Raw genomic sequence first — 21,221 nt, forward strand, 5'->3', positions numbered from 1 at the left:
TTTCAGGTCCCGGGGCTTGAACTCGGGGACCGGGCGCTGTCGCTGGGCCTTTGCGCTCAAAGCTAGCGCGCTACCCCTTGGGCCACACAGCTCCACTTCTGGCCCTAAGCAGCTAGGATTACAGTCAGCCACTGGCGCCGCCCAGCTCCAGTGAGAGCAGATTCTGGATTCCTTCTGCTCCGCGGGTTCGCACCAGGTCTAAGCAGGCCGGTGATCGAAGAGGTGGACCAGAGCCTCAGGCCAAACTTGAGAGTTAAGCAAGGCAAGCCCGGTGCTGGTAGCGCTGGCCTGTAATCCTAACTACTCCGGAGGCTGAGATCTGAACTTTCTGGTTCGAAGCCATCCCGGGCAGGAAAGTCTGTGAGACTCTTACCGCCAATAAATCACAGAAAAAGCCAAAAAATGATGTAATGGCTCAAAGGGTAGAGCGCAAGAGCTCAGGGGGCGAGCCCAGGCCGAACCCCACGACCGAACACCCCCACCCCCCCAAAAAAAATCAATGCAAAGAAAGAAGACTTTCAACAAGGATTTGATGGCAAGCCAATGATTGACATATGATTCTAGCCTTCAAGAAGACCGCTAGCTACTAAATAAAGTTATTTTATATAGTTAACACAGAGTGGATTTTTGACTAGGAACTCTATTTCAACACACATGCTCTACCACATGAATAATTTTCATATAGAAAAAAATAATAGTAAAGGAAACTTGGAATACCTAAGACCAAGACAGACCTATTTTTGGATTTGAATCTGGAAAATTACATTTATGTGGAACATCTGACCTCAAGAGGGGCAGGGAATAAGTAGTGCCTTTGGCAACAGGAAATGTCATATGGTCTGGCCTTGATTTAATATTTTGATATCTTCATCAGTTTTTGAAAAAAAATCCAATTTTAGAATATTGCATGAAAATACTTTTTGGTTAAAAAAAAATGTGTTCAAGCAAAGTACCTTGTATCACCCTGGTCTTGCTCCTTTGGCGTCCAAGTAATGGGTAACCCATGCCACCAGCTAATAACTGAGTATGGTGGATGTTTTCCAGAGCGTTTTGTCTCCCATCTCATGTAGGCTTATCTACAGAAAAACTTCACTCTAACGACACTCCACCCCCATCTACACTTGTTCAAAATAACCCTGCCCAGTTCTAGCCTTTCCTAAGAGTCAGACCTGCAAGGTGCACCCACTTCCTGAACTTTCTGATCCCTCCCTTCTCTTCAACCTTGTTTCACATGTAATAAATCTTGCACATCCAATCTTACCTTCGCCCCTACTTCTGGAAGACTCAAATGGATACATTAAGAACCACAAAATGTATTTCAGTTAAGAATACAGCTTTCTCATTATCTACTTTTCAAAGTTGAATGTGTGAGGCAAATGTATGTTTTTAAAACAAAACACAGGGCCTTTGGTTTCACATATGAAGATTTAATTAAGAAGTGAAAATTTAATCAGATCAAATGATTTAAACTCACACCCAAGAAGAAACATTTGATGGGAAAAAAAAAAGGTGGAAATAAATCTGTTTCGGGGAGTAGCAGTGGGTGACTGAGCAGAGAATAGCTTTGTGAAGTTAGAATCTCATTGTTCACACTTGACATATAATTGATCCAGTTGTAGCAGTAGTATAATTTGAGTAAACTTCCTTGAGTTCTACAGCATGGCCCTCAAGTCTGAAAGCTCAGATTACAAACATGACAAAATGGATCTTTATATCCTGTAAATGTAATCAACTTTTAGGATGTTAGACAAACATCAACTTTATGAAGGGCAGGAGGAAATTGGAATTATTCATCTAATTGCAGAGTCTGACCTGGAAGTTCAAATTGTATTGTTATTTCTAAAAGTGAATGTGAGGGGCTGGGAAGGTGGCTCAGTGGTAGAGCACTTGCCTTGCATGCCTAAGGCCCTGGGTTCGATTCCTCAGCAGCACATAAGCAAAAAGAAAAAAGCCGGAAGTGGCGCTGTGGCTCAAGTGGTAGAGCGCTAGCCTTGAGCTGAAGAGCTAAGGGACAGCGCCCAGGCCCAGAGTTCAGGCCCCACGACTGGAAAAAAAAAAAAAAAGAAAAAAAAAAAGAAAATAAAAGTGAATGTGACTCTACAGGATTTACCTCGGATAATACTACAAAATCCTAGTATTCCTTAAATTAGTACTGATCAGCTGGTACAGCAATTATTTTCAAGTATGCTCCAAGGGTCATCTCTTTAGGAAAGATAAATCCTCAGGAAACCACATAACAAGTATTACCTACATTTTAAAGTCAATGAAGGAAAAGATATAGGATTCAAGTAATCTCTTCAATAAGAAAATAGGATAAAATAGACTTTAGCTTTGAGTTTGAATTTGTGCCTTAAATTCCTTTTAATTTGGATAGCCATTAGTTTACATTTCTACTTGTAAGCCAATCTATTTTTAAAACTGCCTCCATTTATGTCCAATGTTTTAATGTTAGAATACCATCTGCAGACTTTTTTTTTTTTGGCCAGGGCCTGGGCACTGTCCCTCAGCTTCATTTGCTCAAGGCTAGCACTCTACCACTTGAGCCACAGTACTACTTCCAGCTTTTTCTATTTATGTGGTACTGAGGAATTGAACCCAGGGCTTCATGTATGCTAGGGGCAAGCACTCTACCACTAGGCCACATTCCCAGCCCATATACAGACTGTAGAATTCTAGAACTGTTCATTTCTAGTAGGCTATCAATAATGAAAACCGTTTTTGCTGTCTGTTCCTTAGAAATAAAAAATGAATGTAAAATTATGTTTGAAATAAACTAGCAAAGATACTTTCTCATAGGTTTCTTGACATAAAATAATTTTTCATTTGAGCACTCAATCTCTATCATTGTCATTTTTAACATTATTTTGTATACAGAATGCCTTGTAATTAAGTCTATTTTCTGGTGAAATCTGCTTTTCTAAAAACAACATAAAGCTGTTATTGGATTCTGATTATAGCAAGAAGTGACAAATATTTTTAATGAAGAGTATGAGAGACCTCAGGGTTTTTGTCTCATAGGAAGTCCCTTATTACTTGGATCTATAAAATGATCTAAACTTCAGGGACAGGAAGTTGATGATTTAGCTTCTTAATGGCTTTGGCTCATGAATAAATAATATTTTATGTGTTTTTTAAAATAAAAAGAAATATGGTTTATATGATGATGAGTCCTATTTGCTGCACATCTTCTACTTTTTAAAATATTTCTAATTACTGATGTTCTTTATATATATATTTTTAATAAGGAATCAAAACTCACTCTGACCACAGTCATTAGCTGAAATTCAGGAAAAAGTTTGATTACCAAATCAATAAGGCTAGCCACAAGCTGACTAAAAGCTTCCTTTAATCTTCCGATTAGATCTCCTTTAAATTAAACCATTCCCTCTATGAATTATTTAGGACCATGGCATGGTTATAGAAAGACCACTTACGACCCTTTATACAAAATGCTCAACAAGACTAAAAAAAATTCCATTCAGCATATTTCAAGAATCACAGTATGAATCAAGATGTTGCAGGTCTTTTTGTTTTTTTAAAGGAGGACTATGTCCTGAAAAACTGCCGAGTAAAACAGAAGTCATTTATTTCCTGATTAGCATGATTATTGAAGCACAGTTAAATATCTGGTCCAGACTAGCTATTAATGATTAAGTAGTTTCCTTTTACTGTCAAGCCTTTTGAGGTCATGCCTAAACTTTAATATTTTATCTTGTTTCTTTTCAGCTCTATTTTCTTAGCAATAAGCCCCACACATTTCCATCATGCTGAATGCTTTCTGGACTGAATTTATCCTTTTCAAATGTTCAACTTACAAAGTCACAAACTTTCTATTTAGATTTCTATCTCCTTACACTTCTCAAAACTTGTTTTATATAGTTTAATAAGTATATTTTACACATTTTTATGAATGTTTGAAAACTGATGTTCTTCCAACTGCATTCTCACAAAAACAGAGGAAGATAACCACTTTAGGTCCCAAACTCCTCATGATTAAAAAAAATTGCCATGTGGAGTGGCTACTCAGGAGGCTGAGATCTGAGGATTGAAGTTTGAAGCTAGCCTAGCCAAGAAAGTCCATGAGACTCTCATCCCCAATAAATCACAAAAAAGCCAGAAGCGGCACAATGGCTCAAGTGCTACAGTGCTAGCCTTGCCCAAAAAGGAGCCCAGAAACAGCACCTAGGCCCAGAGTTCAAGTCCCACGACTGACAAAAAAACCTTTTTCCTTCAAGATAAATAATCCCCTTCTCAAGCCTTTATAATTTCTACTTCCCAAACTGCAGCAAACACCAAAGAAAAAATACAAAGGAGTCTCTTTCCTGTTCTCATTTAATGGATGCTACAATGCTACACATGGCAACAGTTTAAAAATGTTAATACCTTGACATTGAAAAAAATTGACAAACTAGAGAAAATATATCACAGGCAGTCAGTTTGAATTGTATGAAAAGCTACTTAGATCTTGACTTTCATATAAACACTAATATTTTAACATTATAAAAGATAACATAATTATATATTTTTTAAAAACTACCCTTAAACAGAATATTCATAAGCTAGTCATCCCATAGATATTTCTACACTGATTAAAAAGTTAGTTCCAAAAGAAAAGTATTTAAAATAATTGTTTCATAGAAACAGAAAGTCATATCAAATTCTGGTTAAAAAAAAAAAACAACAAACAAACCTATACTCATGGGTGGGTAATCTTTACCACACTATTTTTCTTTCACCAAAGACAGGTATTTAGGAAGTGTTACACTGGTTAATATGATGAACATCTCAGTAATCTACAAAAGAGCCACAAGAAAGGTGAGGTAGTGTAAGACTTGTCTGCCTTCGTAAAAGGTAACTAGCATCTTCAGAAGATATTTATCCTCACATGGGTATTATAATGTACCGAGCCTGATCACAGCTACAAAAGGTTCTAGTTGATACATACCTCTTATGGAGACCAAGTGAATCTAGACCATTGAGAAAATAATGCTAGATTGCCTGGTGCCAATGGCGTATGCCTGAAGTCCTAGCTGCTCTGGAGGCTGAGATCTGAGGATCGCAGTTTGAAGCAAGTGTGGGCAGGAAAGTCTATGTCTCCTATCTCCTAAGCAGAGCTGTGGCTCAAGTGATAGAATGCAAGCCTTGAGCAAAACAAACTCGGAGACAGTGTTCAGGCCCTGAGTTTAAGCCCCAGGATAGCCCCCCAGCCCCAGGCTCCCATTAAAAAAAAAAAAAAAAGAGCTAGAAGATAATGATAACAGATTTTCTTGGTTTAATTCTGTTTGTTAAAATTTTATCTTCAAGCAATTGTTGAAAAATGCCATCTTTAACAGCAAAACTGCAAGATAGGGCAATACATCAATATAAAAGCAGCAATAATTAAGAAACATTGTTCTAACTTGGAACTTTATGAGTCAGAGTTCTCTCAATCCTGGCAAAAAGTTCCTTGTTTAGTTAAATTAGCATCAAGAAATTAGTTATTAATTAGGCTAGTAGCTCATGTCTGTAATCCCAGCATTTGAGAAGCCGAGGGAGGAAAATTGAGGATTTGTAGCCTGGATTACAGAGTAAGTTTGAGGGCAGGCTAAGCTACATGGTGAAACAGTTTCAAAAACAAATTTCAGTTACTATATTTAAAAAAGGGTAGACAGCTCATCAGAAGAAAAACTGAGCAATCTGTCTAGGTTTACTAGTGAGACAGGATGCCATTTCATTTATTACACTGGCCTAATATTTAATGTTTCTAGAAATGTTGTCCTATTCTTAATAGTAAATTTGCAATGTTGTCATTTTTATCTTAGTGCTCAGTATGTTATAAGCTTTGGTCTTCCATTAAAGAAGTTCACTCGGAAGATATGAAGAGTTACTTGGAACTTGAAGATAAAAACACTACTAAGCTTCCTAAATATTGAGCTGTAAATGTTCAGTTCCTCAATGTTTATCTAAGTTCAATTTAAAAGAATGAAAGAAACTACTTAGGGACTCTGGCTACCAATGGAGATTTGTGGCTGCTTGTAAATGGCAGAATTTCCATAAAATAACAGGCTCAGAGTTTCAAAGAGGAAAGTAGAAAAAAAATAGCTGCTTTAGCATCTACAAGCTATAATCCTGTTATCATTATTTTTCTTTTTTTCTGGTGGTATGGGCCTTATGTTTACTAGGCAGACACTCTACTTCTTGAGCCAAGTCTTCAACTCTTGTAATCACTATTTCTAAAGCTACCAGTGAGAAATGAAATTTATGTTTGACAATGGTATAAATCTTCCAGGTTGAGAAAGACCTATTCTGGAATGACTCTGACATTTTCTGTAGAATAAATGAACCTTTAGAAAGTCATGTTCTCATTTGATTCTCAGTAAGTTAATAAAAAAAAAAAATCTAGCAACTGGTTTACAATTTAAAGTAAACCCAAATTCTGACCTTGAATGATCGTTACCTTCAACATTCCTATTAGCAAATTATATAAAGTCAATTACATTAGTATGGACGAATTACAACACATCTTTACTGAACAACTTTAAAATTCAATGAGAATAGGATGGGTGAACTATACTTTTTGCACAGGAATACTGATGACAGATTAACAAAATATTTTATATGTAAATGTTTCCTATATGATTTTTACAGAATATTCAAATGCCTTCATTATCTACCAAATTTCAAATATGCCCAGAAAATATATAAAGAAAAAACTTAAGAATACAATCTACACAGTAAAACAAGACCCAAACAGCCAGCTAGTCAAAAATATCTACTAACTGCTCATATACAATGTTAAGAAAAATAAGCTGATCTGGAAATAAAATTAAAGGCAGAGGTTTATCTTGGACTCCAAACTGCCCTTGTAGAAAATTCAAAGGCATAATAAGAAAAATAAAACATTAAATGAAAATACTGATGTAATTATTCCCATGTTCCTACCCTTTTCTTAGCACTGTTGTTCTGGTGCATCAATCCTGAGAACTCTAACTTTTGATTTGTAATGATACTCCTTTAGATATAATTTCATAGTAGAAGGAATTGGAAGGGCATCAATGCCATCATAAGTTGTACAGTTACAAATAACTGTCCTGCAAATATGCTGCAGGGAAAAAGGAAAAGTCCGGATTAAGGGAGTGGATAAAAGTGGCTCAAAGAACATACAGGCACTTGGGTCCTTATAATGCTCTAAGAGCCCAGTAATGTCAGGAGAATGGAAGACACAAGGATCATGTGCATCAAAACTAAAGTTGTGATTCCACTGCTCAATTCTAGCATGAAGAGAACGACTATAGCGTCTAAAACTAACAGAAAATAAATAGTCTTCCTGTGCTGAGTCCCGAAGTAAAAAGGTGCCCTCTGGTTTCCCTTCTAGAAGAGCTTCAGCTGCGTATTTATCCATAACTCCCCAGTAACATGGGTTGTTATTGATCTGAAGGAGGTCTGGTACTAGACAATGGACATAGTCAATCTGTGTGTGGTACTTAGGTGGTGCTTCCAACTGAAGGATTTCATCGTCCATTTCCCATTTGGGTTTATTTCTCTTTCTGGAAGTTGTGCAAAGTGTTATGATTTCATCATCTGAGTCCATATCACTATCTTCTATACTGTTATTTGAAACCAGGTTCATCACAGAGCCAGTCATGGGACCACCTCTACATGAAGCACTGTTGGTAGTTATGACACAAGGCTGAACATTGGTATGAGAGAAACAGTTTACATCTTCTTCCAAGCTTCTTCTTTGTCTTAGCTGACCATCCCTCAATTCACTCTGAGATAAGTCTGTGCTTATCCATTCATCTGATTTGGGACTTATTGGAGCAGTGTGTCTTTTAATAAAATGCCACCTAAAGGCTAAATCTGATCGAGGTGGGAAAGGACACTTATCTAACATAAGTTCACTAATATGAATTTTTCTTTTAGCTGGAAGCCCTGAAGAATGACGACTACTACAGTTCTTTATTGGAAAACACTGCCCAACAGCATCCTGCAGTTTTTGTTTAAGAGATCGCCCTAAAAATCTATGTCCACAGGAATGATCTAAGTCCAACTCAATGGATGAACAGCTGTGCTTCCTTTCTTGGCTCCTTAAAGCAGCTTCAGATTTCTCTACAGCATCCACTGTTTCAGCATCAGAACAACTCTCACTTTTTTTGGACCAAGATAACTTCTTTCCACTCCATACGTAACCGTCCTTTCTGTCAGCACTTCGACTCCGACTTGTTTTGGGCCTTACATCTACATTTTTACTATTATTCTCACTACTTTCAGCCATTTTAGCAAATCATCCACAAATTCCAGTGTTATAAATGCTGCTTTTTCAGTTTTGCTGACAGGAAGTTTCTTCTGGTAACTTTCTGGATGAATCTACAGGGGAAAACAAAGCCATTAGCCATTTGTTGTCCATCTAGTTTGCTTATAAATTAAGCCCTAATCACGCACAAGATAAAGAAAACATAATTACTATATGAAAAAGAGAATAGTAGCTGTGTTGGAAGGCAGTCCCCAGGTTTTTGTTCCTATAATTTCATAGTGCCCTTTCAATGTCAAATATATGGACAAATGTAAATAATTCCTAGTCTTCAAGTAATTTTTTTTTTTTTTTTTTGGGTCCGGTCGTGGAGCCTGAACTCTGGGCCTGGGCGCTGTCCCTCAGCTCTTCAGCTCAAGACTAGCGCTCTACCACTTGAGCCACAGCGCCACTTCTGGCTTTTTTCTTTTTTCTTATGTGGTGCTGAGGAATTGAACCCAGGCCCTCAGGCATGCAAGGCAAGCGCTCTACCACTGAGCCACCTTCCCAGCCCCTTCAAGTAAATATTGTGCCTATCTCTTCTCACTTTGTTTTTATTTAAAAAAAAAAAACCAGTCAATTCTTCATAAAAGATAGTTACAAACCTATGAGTTGGCATTTGAGAATCACTATCCTACACTGTTCCTCCACTTCCTTGCTTATTGAATAAATATAAAGAATTTACAGTTATAAAGCTGTAAGAACTTATTAAATAAACACTACCAAACATTAGGAATGCCAAGCAGGCACTCATTTTAATAGTCTTCCAACACATTTCAGTAACTAGTCCACAGCACTATCAGTCTATGTAGCTTTTAGAAAATACAGATAATTTACACAATTATCCAATTTGAGAGAATTGCATAAAAACTTCGCATTTAAGCCGGGCGCTGGTGGCTCACACCTGTAAGCCTAGCTACTCAGGAGGCTGAGATCTGAGGATCACGGTTCAAAGCCAGCCCGGGCAGGAAAGACTGTGAGACTCCTATCTCCAATAATCACTAGAAAACCAGAAGTGGCGCTGTAGCTCAAGTGGTAGAGCGCTCGCCTTGAGCTGAAGGACAGCGCCCAGGCCCAGAGTTCAAGCCCCATGACCGACAAAAAACAAAAAAACAAAAAACCCCAAAAAACTTCGCATTTAACATAGTCTCCCCCTCCCCCCCCTTTTTGTGTTCTGAGATTGAAAACTTATGGTCTCATGTTTGGCTGGCACTTTAACACTGGAGGTATGGCCCTTCCACTTTTTGCTGGTTAATCAAGTCTCTCAGATTTGTCTGTCTGGGCCTCAGATATTAGTCTGAGGACTGAGTTATAGGCATGAGTCATAGGTGCCAAGATTCTTTGTATTCTGTGTGTGTGTGCCACCTCCAGGATTTGAACTCAGGGCTGGGTGCTGTCCCTGAGCTTTTGTCCTTAAGGCTAGTGCTCTATCGCTTGAGCCACAGATCTATTCCTGGTGTTTTTGGTGGTTAACTGGAGATAAATATCTTATGGACTTTCCTGCCCAGGCTGGTTTTGAACTATGACCCTTAGATCACAGCCTGAGTAGCTAGGGTTATAGGTATGACCACGTCCTGGTTTGGCTGGGCCCCAGGGATTCTTTTTTTTTTTTGGAGTGGATCCTGGGGCTTGAATTAAGGGCCTACTAGCTGTCTCTGAGCTTTTCCACTTAAGGCTCTTACCACTTGAGCCACAGTTCCATTTCTGGCTAATTGGTGGTTAATTGGAGGTAAGAATTTCATAGACTTTCCTGTATGAGCTGGCTTCAAACTGTGGTCCTTCGATCTCAGCCTCCTGAATACCTAGAATTATACGTGTGAGCCACTGAAGACTGGCTGGCCCAAATATTTTTTTTTTTTTTTGTCGGCTGTGGGGCTTGAACTCTGGGCCTCGGCACTGTCCCTCAGCAATTCAGCTCAAGGCGAGCGCTCTACCACTTGAGCTACAGCGCCACTTCCGGTTTTTTTTCTGGTGGTTTATTGGAGATAGGAGTCTCACGGTCTCTCCTGCCCGGGCTGGCTTTGAACCGAGATCCTCAGATCTCAGCCTCCTGAGTAGCTAGGATTACAGGCCTGAGCCACCAGTGCCCGGCTGGCCCAAATATTTTAAAGTGAAATAAGATTTAAGCTAGGAATGGGGGGAATAGGTTGTACAAATAAAAGCTAAAATTCGTGACTAAGAAAATCAATTACTCAGTATTGTCATAATTAAGTTCTGAGATTAACAGAACATTAAAAAGCTCAATAGTCAAGTAATGTCTATAGAAACTTTAATCCATTTTCCAAATAGTAGGATTTGAAACAAGCATCTATATTGGAAAATATAATTCCCAAGAGTTTAAAAGTATGAACTAGTGGTACAGATTTTCTATATTCCATTTCCAAATACTCTGGTAATTATACTTACAATTTTGATTTAGTGAGTTCAATGGTATATAATCATTCAAAATTCTAGCTGGGTGCTGGGGGGCTCACATCTGTAATCTTAGCTATTCAGGAGGCTGAGATCTGAGGATCGTGGTTCAAAACCAGCCTGGAAGAAAAGTCTGTGAGAGTCGTCTCTCCAATAAACCACTCAGAAAACCAGAAGTAGTATTGTGGCTCAAATGGTAGAGCATTAACTTTGAGCTGAAAAGCTGAGAGACAGCACACAGGCCCAGAGTTCAAGCCCCACGACTGACAAATAAATAAATAAATAAATAAATAAATATTCTAGTTTTACCTGACTTTGTTTTTTGCTTTAGTTATTTATTTTCCCAGCATTGGCCTTGAACCTTCTATACTTCCGGAGTAGCAGGGACAACAGGCCCAGACTACTAAGCCCAGCTTGTTGGTTGAGATTGAGGTGCTGCTAATTTTTTAGCCAAACTGATCTTGAGCTCTCATCTCCCTGACTCCATCTCTGCTTCCTGAGCAACTGGGTCTACAGGTATGAGTCACCATGCCCAGTGGGTTGTTGTGCTATTATACTTAAGCTAGTTTTACAGACTAGTTCATAATGAAGAAATCACAGAATACCTCTAGCCCAAACTAATTACAAAGCAAAGAGATACTCCCAAGTATTTCTAATTGAAAAAAGATGTATATGCCAAATAGAAATGAGTTCTAATAGACCATAAAGCTACAGAACAATTGAATATATGGTCGTTAGTATTACTATCACTCATTGTTAGGTGGTTATTTGCTATTCCTAAGCTAAGAAAGGAAGTTTCAAAAAGCTGATGAGTTAAACCTGCCCTCTGCATTTCTTCATTCACTTTCATTTTACTGAAACTGTGTGCATGATGTTGAAATGGATTTGTGGAAGGTATTATTTTAAACATGAGAATATCTAACATTCTTGTAATGAGATATGATCATTGAAATCTTATACACACAAAGCTTGATGGTTATCTCAAGACAAAGTACTTTAAATAGGTTGATGATTTTTAAAAGTATTTTTATTGCACAAAATAATAAATGTATTAAATTTCACAACTTTTACTAAGATAACAAGTGACTGTGCTACTTTGCAGACAGATATGTATTTTTATGAGTACGTGCATACACACACTTGTGCGAGCGCGTGCGTGTGTGTGCGTGCGCGCATGCGCGCTCGAGGGTTCTCAGGGCCTGGTACTATCCTTGAGGTTTTTGCTCATGGCTATCATTCTAACCATTCTACCACCTGTGCCATAGTTCTACTACTGACTTTTCAGTAGTTAACTGGGGAAGAGAAGAGAATGTCACAGACTCTCGTCCTCAGCTGGCTTCAAACTGTTATCCTCAGATCCCAGCCTCCTGATAAGCTAGGATAAGAGGTATGAGCCTCTAAGAGAACATATATTTAATTGGTTACTTCATAGTGTAAGTAATCTATTAACAATTATTGGGAAAGTATAACTACTTCCCTCATGCTAGAGACCATATTAAAAATATTCAGAATCCCTTCCTCTATTATGAATTTTGTTACAAGAATGATTAACAGGGCTGGGAAGGTGGCTCAGTGGTAGAGTGCTTGCCTTGCATGCATGAGGACCTGGGTTCAATTCTTCAGCACCACATAGGCAGAAAAAGCTGGAAGTGGCGCTGTGGCTCAAGTGGCAGAGCGCTATCCTTGAGCTGAGGAGCTGAGGGACAGTACCCAGGCCCTGAGTTCAGGCCCCACGACCGACAAAAAAAAAAAGAATGATTAATAATCCATTATGAAATTTCTCACATCTTTACACTTAAAAACATTAGAAAGGAATTGTATATTTTTTTCAGACGTTTCATTAAATTAAAACTCTTCTTTTGTGGTATTGGGGATCAAACCCAGGCATCACAGACAAAGCATGTGCTCTACCACTGAGGAACATTGTCCTCAATCTATTTTTTTTTTTTTTTGGCGGGGTGTAGGGGGAGGGTACGGGGGAGTGGGGTGGGGGGGGGTGGGGGGAAGAGTACTGGTTCTGGGGCTTGAACTCAGGGCCTTGTATTCTTGCTTAACTTTTTCTGTTTAAGAAAAGCATTCTGGGAGCCGGGCGCTGGTGGCTCACGCCTGTAATCCTAGCTACTCAGGAGGCTGAGATCTGAGGATCGCGGTTCAAAGCCAGCCCGGGCAGGAGAGACCATGAAACTCCTATCTCCAATAAACCACCAGAAAACCGGAAGTGGCACTGTAGCTCAAGTGGTAGAGCGCTCGCCTTGAGCTGAAGAGCTGAGGGACAGCACCCAGGCCCAGAATTCAAGCCCACGACCGACAAAAAAAAAAAAAAAAAAAAAAAAGAAAAGCATTCTGGGGCTGGGAAGGTGGCTCAGTGGTAGAGCGCTTGCCTTGCATGCATGAGGCCCTGGGTTCGATTCCTCAGCACCACATAAGCAAAAAAGAAAAAAGCCGGAAGTGGCGCTGTGGCTCAAGTGGTAGAGCACTAGCCTTGAGCTGAAGAGCTGAGGGACAGCGCCCAGGCCCAGAGTTCAGGCCCCACAACCGGACCCCCCCCCCAAAAAAAAAAAGAAAAGAAAAGAAAAGAAAAGCACTCTATCACTTGAGTCATGCCTTCACTATCAGCTTTTGCTAGTTAATCAGAAATAAGTCTCAGGTATTTTAGCCTCCTGGGTAGCTAGGACTACAAGCCACCAGTGCCTGACCTCAAAATTCTTAAAAATACAAAATTCAGTCACATTGTTCTCAATGAAAATAACTATTTTTTTTGGGGGGGGGGGAGGTCAGTTGTGGTTTGAATTCAGGGCCTGGACATTGTTCCTGAATGTTTTTGCTTATGGTTAGTGTTCTACCATTTTGAGCCATAGCTCTATTTCTGGTTTTCTGGTAGTTAACTGGGATATAAGAGCATCACACCTTTTCCTGCCCCAGATGGCTTCAAAGTGCCATCTTTAGATCTCAGGCTCCTGAGTAGCTAGGATTACAGGTGGGAGCCACCAGCAACCAGCCTAAAAGCATTCATGTTAGCGAAGTATTCTACCACAGAATTACAACCCTAGTCCAATTCTTGGACTTTAATTTAAAACAAAGTTTGCATAAATGAAGTTGAAGAAAAGACATAAAATAAGGTGGCTTTACCGTCAATTTGATGTTATATAGAAATCAGAGATAATACTTTGAAAGAAGCCAATGAATTGAAGATCTTAGATAGTTACAAAGAAGTTTTTTTCTTAAAGAGGGTGAAAAAAATCATTCCAGAGAAGCTGCCGAGCCAATAATTCATTTTTAATGAAGGGAGCTATGTTACACATGACTCTGGGGAGTAAACAGTGACATTAAAAAAGCATTATTTCTTAGTGAACAAGAGGCAAATGTTTAAAAAGCTAGTTTATATAAAAGTAGTTTCAAGAAGAAAATTTGCAGATTCCATAGATATTTGGTCTCACGTTCTACCACTAACTGTAATAACAAGGACAACAAAATCAATGATGGAAAATTCACAAACAAAAGATTTAAATAGTAGTTAAGTTCTATTGAATAAGGCTGGGTAGGTAATTTTAGTTCACAACTTATATAGAAAATACTTAACAGGTTGAACTTTATCTGGAAAATTTATATCCTCTATGATGGTTAACAAAACATCATTTATAGCTGGACATTTGTGGCTCATGCTTGTAATCCTAGCTACTCAGGAGGCTGAGATCTGAGGATTGCAGTTTGAAGCCAGCCCAGGAAGAAGAATCTCTAGGAGACTCTTAGCTCTGGAAGTGGAGCTGTGGCTCAAGTGAGAGAGTACTAGCTGTGCGCTAGAAACCTCAGGGACAGTGCCCAGGCCTTAGAGATTAAACCCTAGCACTGGGATGCATGGATGTGGACTTACATAAAAACACAGAAAGAGGGCTGGGAAGGTGGCTCACTGGTAGAGCGCTTGCCTTGCATGCATGAGGCCCTGGGTTCGATTCCTCAGCACCACATAAGCAAAAAGAAAAAAGCTGGAAGTGGCGCTCTGGCTCAAGTGGTAGAGCGCTAGCCTTGAGCTGAAGAGCTGAGGGACAGCGCCCAGGCCCAGAGTTCAGGCCCCACGACCAGACCCCCCCCCCAAAAAAAAAAAGACACAGAAAGACACACAGACACACATATGCCTCTACCTTAAAAATTAACTAAGGTTAGCCAGGTGCTGGTGGCTTACACCTATAATCCAGGAAGCTGAAATCTGAGGATCGCAGTTCAAAATCAGCCAGAGCAGAAAGGCTGTGAGACTCTTACCTCCAATTAATCACCAGAAAACAGGAAATAGTACTGTGGCTCTAAATAGTGAGCAGTAGCCTTGAGCTGAAGAGCTCTGGGACAGTGCCCAGGCTGAGTTCAAGCCCCACGACCAACAACAACAACAACAACAACAACAACAACAACAACAAAAATTAACTAAGGTACAAAAGGCCTGCTAGAGAGCTTGCCTAAACAAGAATAAAACCTTGAGTGAAAACCCACGACTTCTGTTGTAGATTAGATTCTCAAGCCAGGGAGATAGGAAACCAGAAGCAGTTTATTGAACTCAGTGAACAGACTCAGTGAACTCATGTCCTCCAAAACCAAGTTCCCAAGAGAGAACAAAGGGCTCGTGTTCTCTATATTTTCTATGTCCCTTTATCTAGTATATATTTACATAGCATTTCATTGGTTAACTTTTTTTTTGGTCAGTCATGGGGCTTGAACTCTGGGCTTGGGTGCTGTCCCTGCAGCTCTTCAGCTCAAGGCTAGTGCTCTACCCCTGGAGCCACAGCGCCACTTCCAGTTTCCTAGTGGTTTATTGGAGATAAGAGTCTCATGGACTTTCCTGCCCTGGCTGGCTTTGAACCTGGATCCTTAGATCTCAGCCTCCTGAGTAGCCAGGATACATGTGTGAGCCACTGGCACCCAGCTTCATTGTTTAACTTTTAAGGATGCAAACTTTTATTTATTTATTTATTTATTTAGCCAGTCCTGGGGCTTGAACTCAGGGCCTAGGCTCTGTACCTGATCCTCTCTGTGCTCAAGGCTAGTGCTCTATCACTTGATTCACAGCACCACTTCTGGCTCTTTCTGAGTAGTTTATTGGAGATAAAAAGTCTCACAGACTTTCCTGCCTAGGCTGGCTCTGAACCAAGGTCCTCAGGATTACAGGTATGAGCCACTGGCGCCTGGCTAAAACTTTTTACTGATATTGCCTACATGCTGCTTTACCCAAAAGACTTAACCTCCCTCCCAATTAGTTTCAGCCCAGCTCCTCTCCATCCTCAACACCACTCCCTCTAAAAGAAAGCAAAAACAAACAAAAAACATGTTCACATGATAGTTTTCTATTTTTTGGGAAACACTAAAACCAAAGTATATTTCCAGAGCTAGAGATAAGGAAAAAGGTATAGAAATCTATCACTGAAGACTAATCTGAAGAAAAGAGCAGCAAACTAAGAGCTGGCAATCCATGAATTTCTAAAAGTGGAAGGAAGGTGAACCAGAATGTCTAAGATATATCATTAACACATTTCATGAAATAAATTGAAGCAAACATTTTTACTGGGTGCCAGCAGCTCATACCTGTAATGCTAGCTACTTAGGAAGCTAAGCTCTTACAATCACAGTTTAAAGGAAAGGAAAGTCCCTGAGACTCCTATCTCCAATTAACGACAAAAAAAAAAAAAAAAGAAAAAAGAAAAAAGAAAAAAAGAAAAGCCAGAAGTGGAGTTGTGGCTAGCTTGAGCAAAATTTTTTCTCAGATGGAATACCCAGGTCCTAAGTTTAAGCCCCAGGACAAACATAAGTATATGTTCATTAAATGCTATGTGAAATGTTGAGAAAAAATTCAGGAAGGGAAAGGGAAAGGGAATGTGGATGTAGCCTAGTGATAGTACATTTGCTTGGTTCCCATGAGGCTCTGGGTTCCACGCCTGCTAATACAATTCAAAAAAGAAATAAAAAAGAGAAAGAGAAAAAAAAAAAGCTATAATTCCATTATCCAAAGGCAAGCAATTTTCCTAGTCATTATATTCTTTTTGTTCTTTTTTCTTCTTTTTGCCGGTACTGGGGCTTGAACTCAGGGCCTGGGCTTCTTTTGCTCAAGGCTAGCACTCTACTACTTGGAGCCACAGCCAATTCTGACTTTTTCTGTTTATGTGGTACTGAGGAATCAAACTCAGGGCTTCATGTATGCTAGGCAAACACTCTACCACTAAGCCATATTCCCAGACCGTCATTGTATTCTTGAACTCTTTGTCTTATGAGATCAGTTAATTTAAAGAAAAAAAAATTAAAAACCTATAATAACCTATGCTAGTTTTCATTATCTTATATTTAAAAAACAAACAATGCAGATGAAATAGTATGAGTTACTGAATTGTCAAACTCTACTACTCTCTAGGTATGTTACCTCTTCTTAAAAATTCCATTTTGAGAGATGCAGTGGTAGAGCTTGAGGTCCTGGTTGACTCTTAATACTAGAAAAAAATGATAATTCATCTAGCTTTAGTTTTCTCACTGTAGAAATCTGATCATGTTTTTACTGTCAGGATTAAAATGAAAACATTAACTGAAATTAATGGAAGTATTATACTCAACACTTTGCTAAAAATATGTGGGAAAGTGGCAAAATTAAGGGGAAAAAAAGGAGATTTAAAGCTAGAAAATCTGCATACCCAAAAACCATACCTTGAAAATCTTAAGTTCAAGAGGATCCAGCATCGCTGAAACAGCATAAAGCAGTTTACGTTACTACAAATATTTAAGTGTGTTTCTTTAAAAATTTAAAACCCTGAAAAATACCATGGATGAAAATAACCACTTTATTTATTATGGCATTTGGGGTTTGAACTCAGGGCCTTGAACTTGCTTGACAGAAGCTCTACACTCAATCCACACATCCAAACCTATTTTTTGCTGGTTATTTTTGAGACAGGGGACCTTAACCTTTCCTGCCAAGGCTGGCTTCAAAAGTAATCCCTCTGCTTTTAGCCACCTGAGTAGCTAGGGTTACACTTAATGACAAAATAGTTGTAGTTTCTTGCAAGCTAATTTAGTAAATAAGATTACAGAAAAAGGCAATGTTGCAAAATGACTATAGATTGTCCTTTCACTAATTTCTAACAGTTACATATGCTTATACTTAAGGTTGAGTAATAAGCTTCATCTAAAAACTAGTAAATGACTCTAGATCTTAATAAAATTGCCCTTTTAGAAGCTGGTTATGGTGGCACAAACCAGTACTTGGAAGGTTGAGGCAAGAGGATCTCTAATTTGAAGCTAATCAAGGCTACATAATGAGTTTGAGGTCAAAGAGACCCAATTTTGTACCCTTCTCCTAAAAAAATTGCTTTTATGATATGTGCTATTAAATTCTGACTCTTAAGGTAACAGTTATGATTTCAAAAGGCAAGTGGTAGACTACTTTGATTAGGAAAATGACCTAGGCTTGTCAGGATTCATAATGTTTCTAGAAGCTATATGCCATTTGATCATTTATACTACTATGCTCTTTTTTTTTTTTTTTTTTTTTTTGGCCAGTCCTGTGGCTTGAACTCAGGGCCTGGGCACTGTCCCTGAGCTACTTGTACTCAAGGCTAGCACTTTACCACTTGAGCCACAGCTTTTTCTGTGTATGTGGTGCTGAGGAATCAAACCCAGGGCTTCATGCATGCTAGGCAAGCACTCTACCACTAAGCCACATTCCCAGCCCAATGCTATACTGTTTTATACCTTATTAAGTTACAAAAGGGGAAATATTGTTTTCTTCCAAAATAAATAAGTTTCAGAATACATTCAGGAACAAAAATATCTTTAGATTTTGAACCCACTTCAATGTTACTTTTTCAATACTTCATTCTTTTCAGCTACTCTCTCCTTCCACTCTCATCTTTCACAGGATTAGTTATTTTTTACATCAAGTATGTATTTTATTGAAAAGGCAGCAAAAACAAAAAACAGCTCCATCCATTAAGGCAGGATTGATATTATTTACATAGATAATACTATAACTGATAGGCTGGTAATGTATGTATTTTTTCTCACTCTAGTATTTGTGAGTCTGAGGATATTAATATGGTCACAACACAGCAACTAACCTTCACTGAATCTTCTATTTCAGACTAGTTTTCAATTAGTTCATTCAGCTATGAGTAACTATGACACAGTGATAAATATATTGATTTCAGAAAATTTTATAGTCACACAGGTACATTGGTTTTACTTTTTAAAAAATATAGCATCTTGGGCTGGGAAGGTGGCTCAGTGGTAGAGCGCTTGACTTGCATGCATGAGGCCCTGGGTTCGATTCCCCAGCACCACATAAGCAAAAAGAAAGAAGCTGAAAGTGGCACTGTGGCTCAAGTGGTAGAGTGGTAGCCTTGAGCTGAAGAGCTGAGGGGCAGTGCCCATGCCCAGAGTTCAGGCCCCACAACCGGACCCCCCACCCCCCCCCCCCAAAAAAAAACAGCACCAAGGCCCAGAGCTCAAGCCCCACAAAAAAAATAAATAAATAAATTAAAAAAATAAAATAAATATAGCATCTTAACCAGGTGACTTTGCAATATAGTACTTAATTTACACTGGTTTCATTACTGCACTATCACTTTGTATAAATTGTTTGAATGTCCATTTCCCTCAACAGGATCTCACCTCACTGAAGCCATTACCACTTGTAGGCATTTGAAACAAATTGAATTGTAAAAACATATTGTATTTGCAAATGGAAGAATTTACTGCTTAATATTAGAAAATTTTACTGGATGATTTAGCCCCACTGTAAGTAAACTCAGTAAACGTTCCCATTTATCATTTGAGACATTATTAACAATTCATTTTATATATCCATGAATATCTCTTATGTATTGTTTTTAAATTAAGTTTTCATTATCTTTAAATAGTTGTACAACAGGTTACCATTCAATATGTCAGTATATGAGTACAAAGCATCTTGATAATGTCATCCCTTTCAATCACTTTCCCCCATCCCTCCTAACTCCACCCATCACCTCAATTGTCCTAGTTTTTTCTGTGTGTTAGCATTTTGGTGACGCTAAGTATCATCTCCACCTAAGAGATGAGGAATTCCACGTTCAGGAAAAGCAGCATATTCAAGGTCATACAATGTGTCAATAGTTAAATGAAAACCTAGGACTAGCCAATCTCTGGGCTTAAGCTCATTCAACATGTGAATCCTCCAAAGCACAGTTTCCTTTACCTTGTGAGTCAAATGCTTGATTGCTAAAGTGGAAAGAAAGGTCATATGTACCATTCACAGTTTTAAAGTCTCCTAGAATTATAGACATCACATCTACAGTATTTACAGCTACAACTCCTGTTTCAATTTGCAGATTTTTTTATGTTGAGCTCTGAATAAATCTCACCATTTATTTAATTTATATATAATATATGAATATTATGTTTCTCTGTACTCCACACTCTACCAAATGATACTGGACAAAAAATTATAACTTACTGTACTCCAAACCTGAATGATCTCCAAATAAAAATTAAGGTACTCATTTTAAAAGGATCATCTCAGGTACCTTTGTTCTGGTGGGAAATCAACAGTAGGCTATTCTACAAATCCCAAGTTCTTGAGCCAATCACTCTTCCTTTTCATTCATAAATTGAATGCGCTTACAACGCAACTAGAATGAAAGAACGACTCTTGATTACGAGTCTGACTGAAATTGGGAGACAGCATAAAAAAACAAACTCGAAGAAAAAAAAAACCTCAAAGATAAACACGAATGGAAGAATATCAGTATGAAGGTTTTCATCAAAGACTCGTCGAGGTAGAACGTGAAGACACAAGAGCCTAAGCTCGAGGCCCAAGATCTGGTCACAGATCCTAAGGATCAAATGAAGCCTTCAACAACAAAGCTCGAACCGTTTCTTTTAGATTTACAGATCCACGGCAGTGAACTTTGGGTGGGATCTGAACAGGCAAAACAAGGCACTGTCCTCTCAAGGGCTATCGGGATAGTGCAGAAACAATCACGCAACGGATCCTACAAAAATGACGAGGGAAAGGCAGGAAGGATGCCACTCCGGGCTGGCTTTTTCTCTAACGATGTCCAAAGATCCGGTCTCTGACCGTGCGGCCGAGGGGCTGAACCCGCTGAAGAACCCGGATGAGGCTGGCTGGGAGGTCAGCCTGAAAGGCAGCAGCAAGACCCTCCCCCGGTTGGGTCCTCCAGGCCGGACAGTGCCACGCTTTCCCCGCTCACCTCCCGGAGGGCAGTTTCACCGGGGCGGTCCGGGGAGCTGCCGCCATCACCATCGCCATCACTCCGTGCGTCCGCTCCAGTGGAGAAAGAGGCTTGGCGCCTCCGGCACCTCGCGCAGTTCCCCCCCGGCAGAGGGCCTTCCTGCCACCGCTTCCGAACCCCCAGGCCTCATCAGTTCCAGTGTCTGACTTCCGCCGTGCCCGCCTTAGCCGGCTTCCCCGGCTCGCCACAACTTCCGCGTTCGACTCCCCTCTTCCCTCGCTCGCTCGCTCGCTCTCGGCAACCGGCTCTTTTTTTTTTTTCCCCCCTCCCAGCCGGCGCGC

The 21,221-nt window shown here is 39.4% G+C and overlaps 1 protein-coding gene across 1 annotated transcript; it reads right to left on the bottom strand.

Moving 5' to 3' along the window:
- Positions 1-1,463: 1,463 nt before the first annotated feature.
- On the bottom strand, positions 1,464-21,193 carry Socs4 (suppressor of cytokine signaling 4). Its single transcript, XM_070033039.1, has 2 exons — positions 20,899-21,193; positions 1,464-8,346 (listed from the first exon to the last, which is right to left on the bottom strand). The coding sequence occupies exon 2, from the start codon at positions 8,252-8,254 to the stop codon at positions 6,929-6,931; it is 1,326 nt and encodes a 441-aa protein (XP_069889140.1). The 5' UTR covers positions 8,255-8,346; positions 20,899-21,193; the 3' UTR covers positions 1,464-6,928.
- Positions 21,194-21,221: the final 28 nt, after the last annotated feature.

The sequence above is a fragment of the Dipodomys merriami genome, unplaced genomic scaffold (genome assembly GCF_024711535.1).
Source record: "Dipodomys merriami isolate MVZ:Mamm:240054 unplaced genomic scaffold, mDipMer1.0.p SCAF_1, whole genome shotgun sequence".
NCBI lineage: Eukaryota > Metazoa > Chordata > Mammalia > Rodentia > Heteromyidae > Dipodomys > Dipodomys merriami.

Coding starts and splice junctions, on each gene's coding strand:
- Socs4 (XM_070033039.1), bottom strand. CDS start 8,254: ATGGCTGAAAGTAGTGAGAATAATAGTAAAAATGTAGATGTAAGGCCC.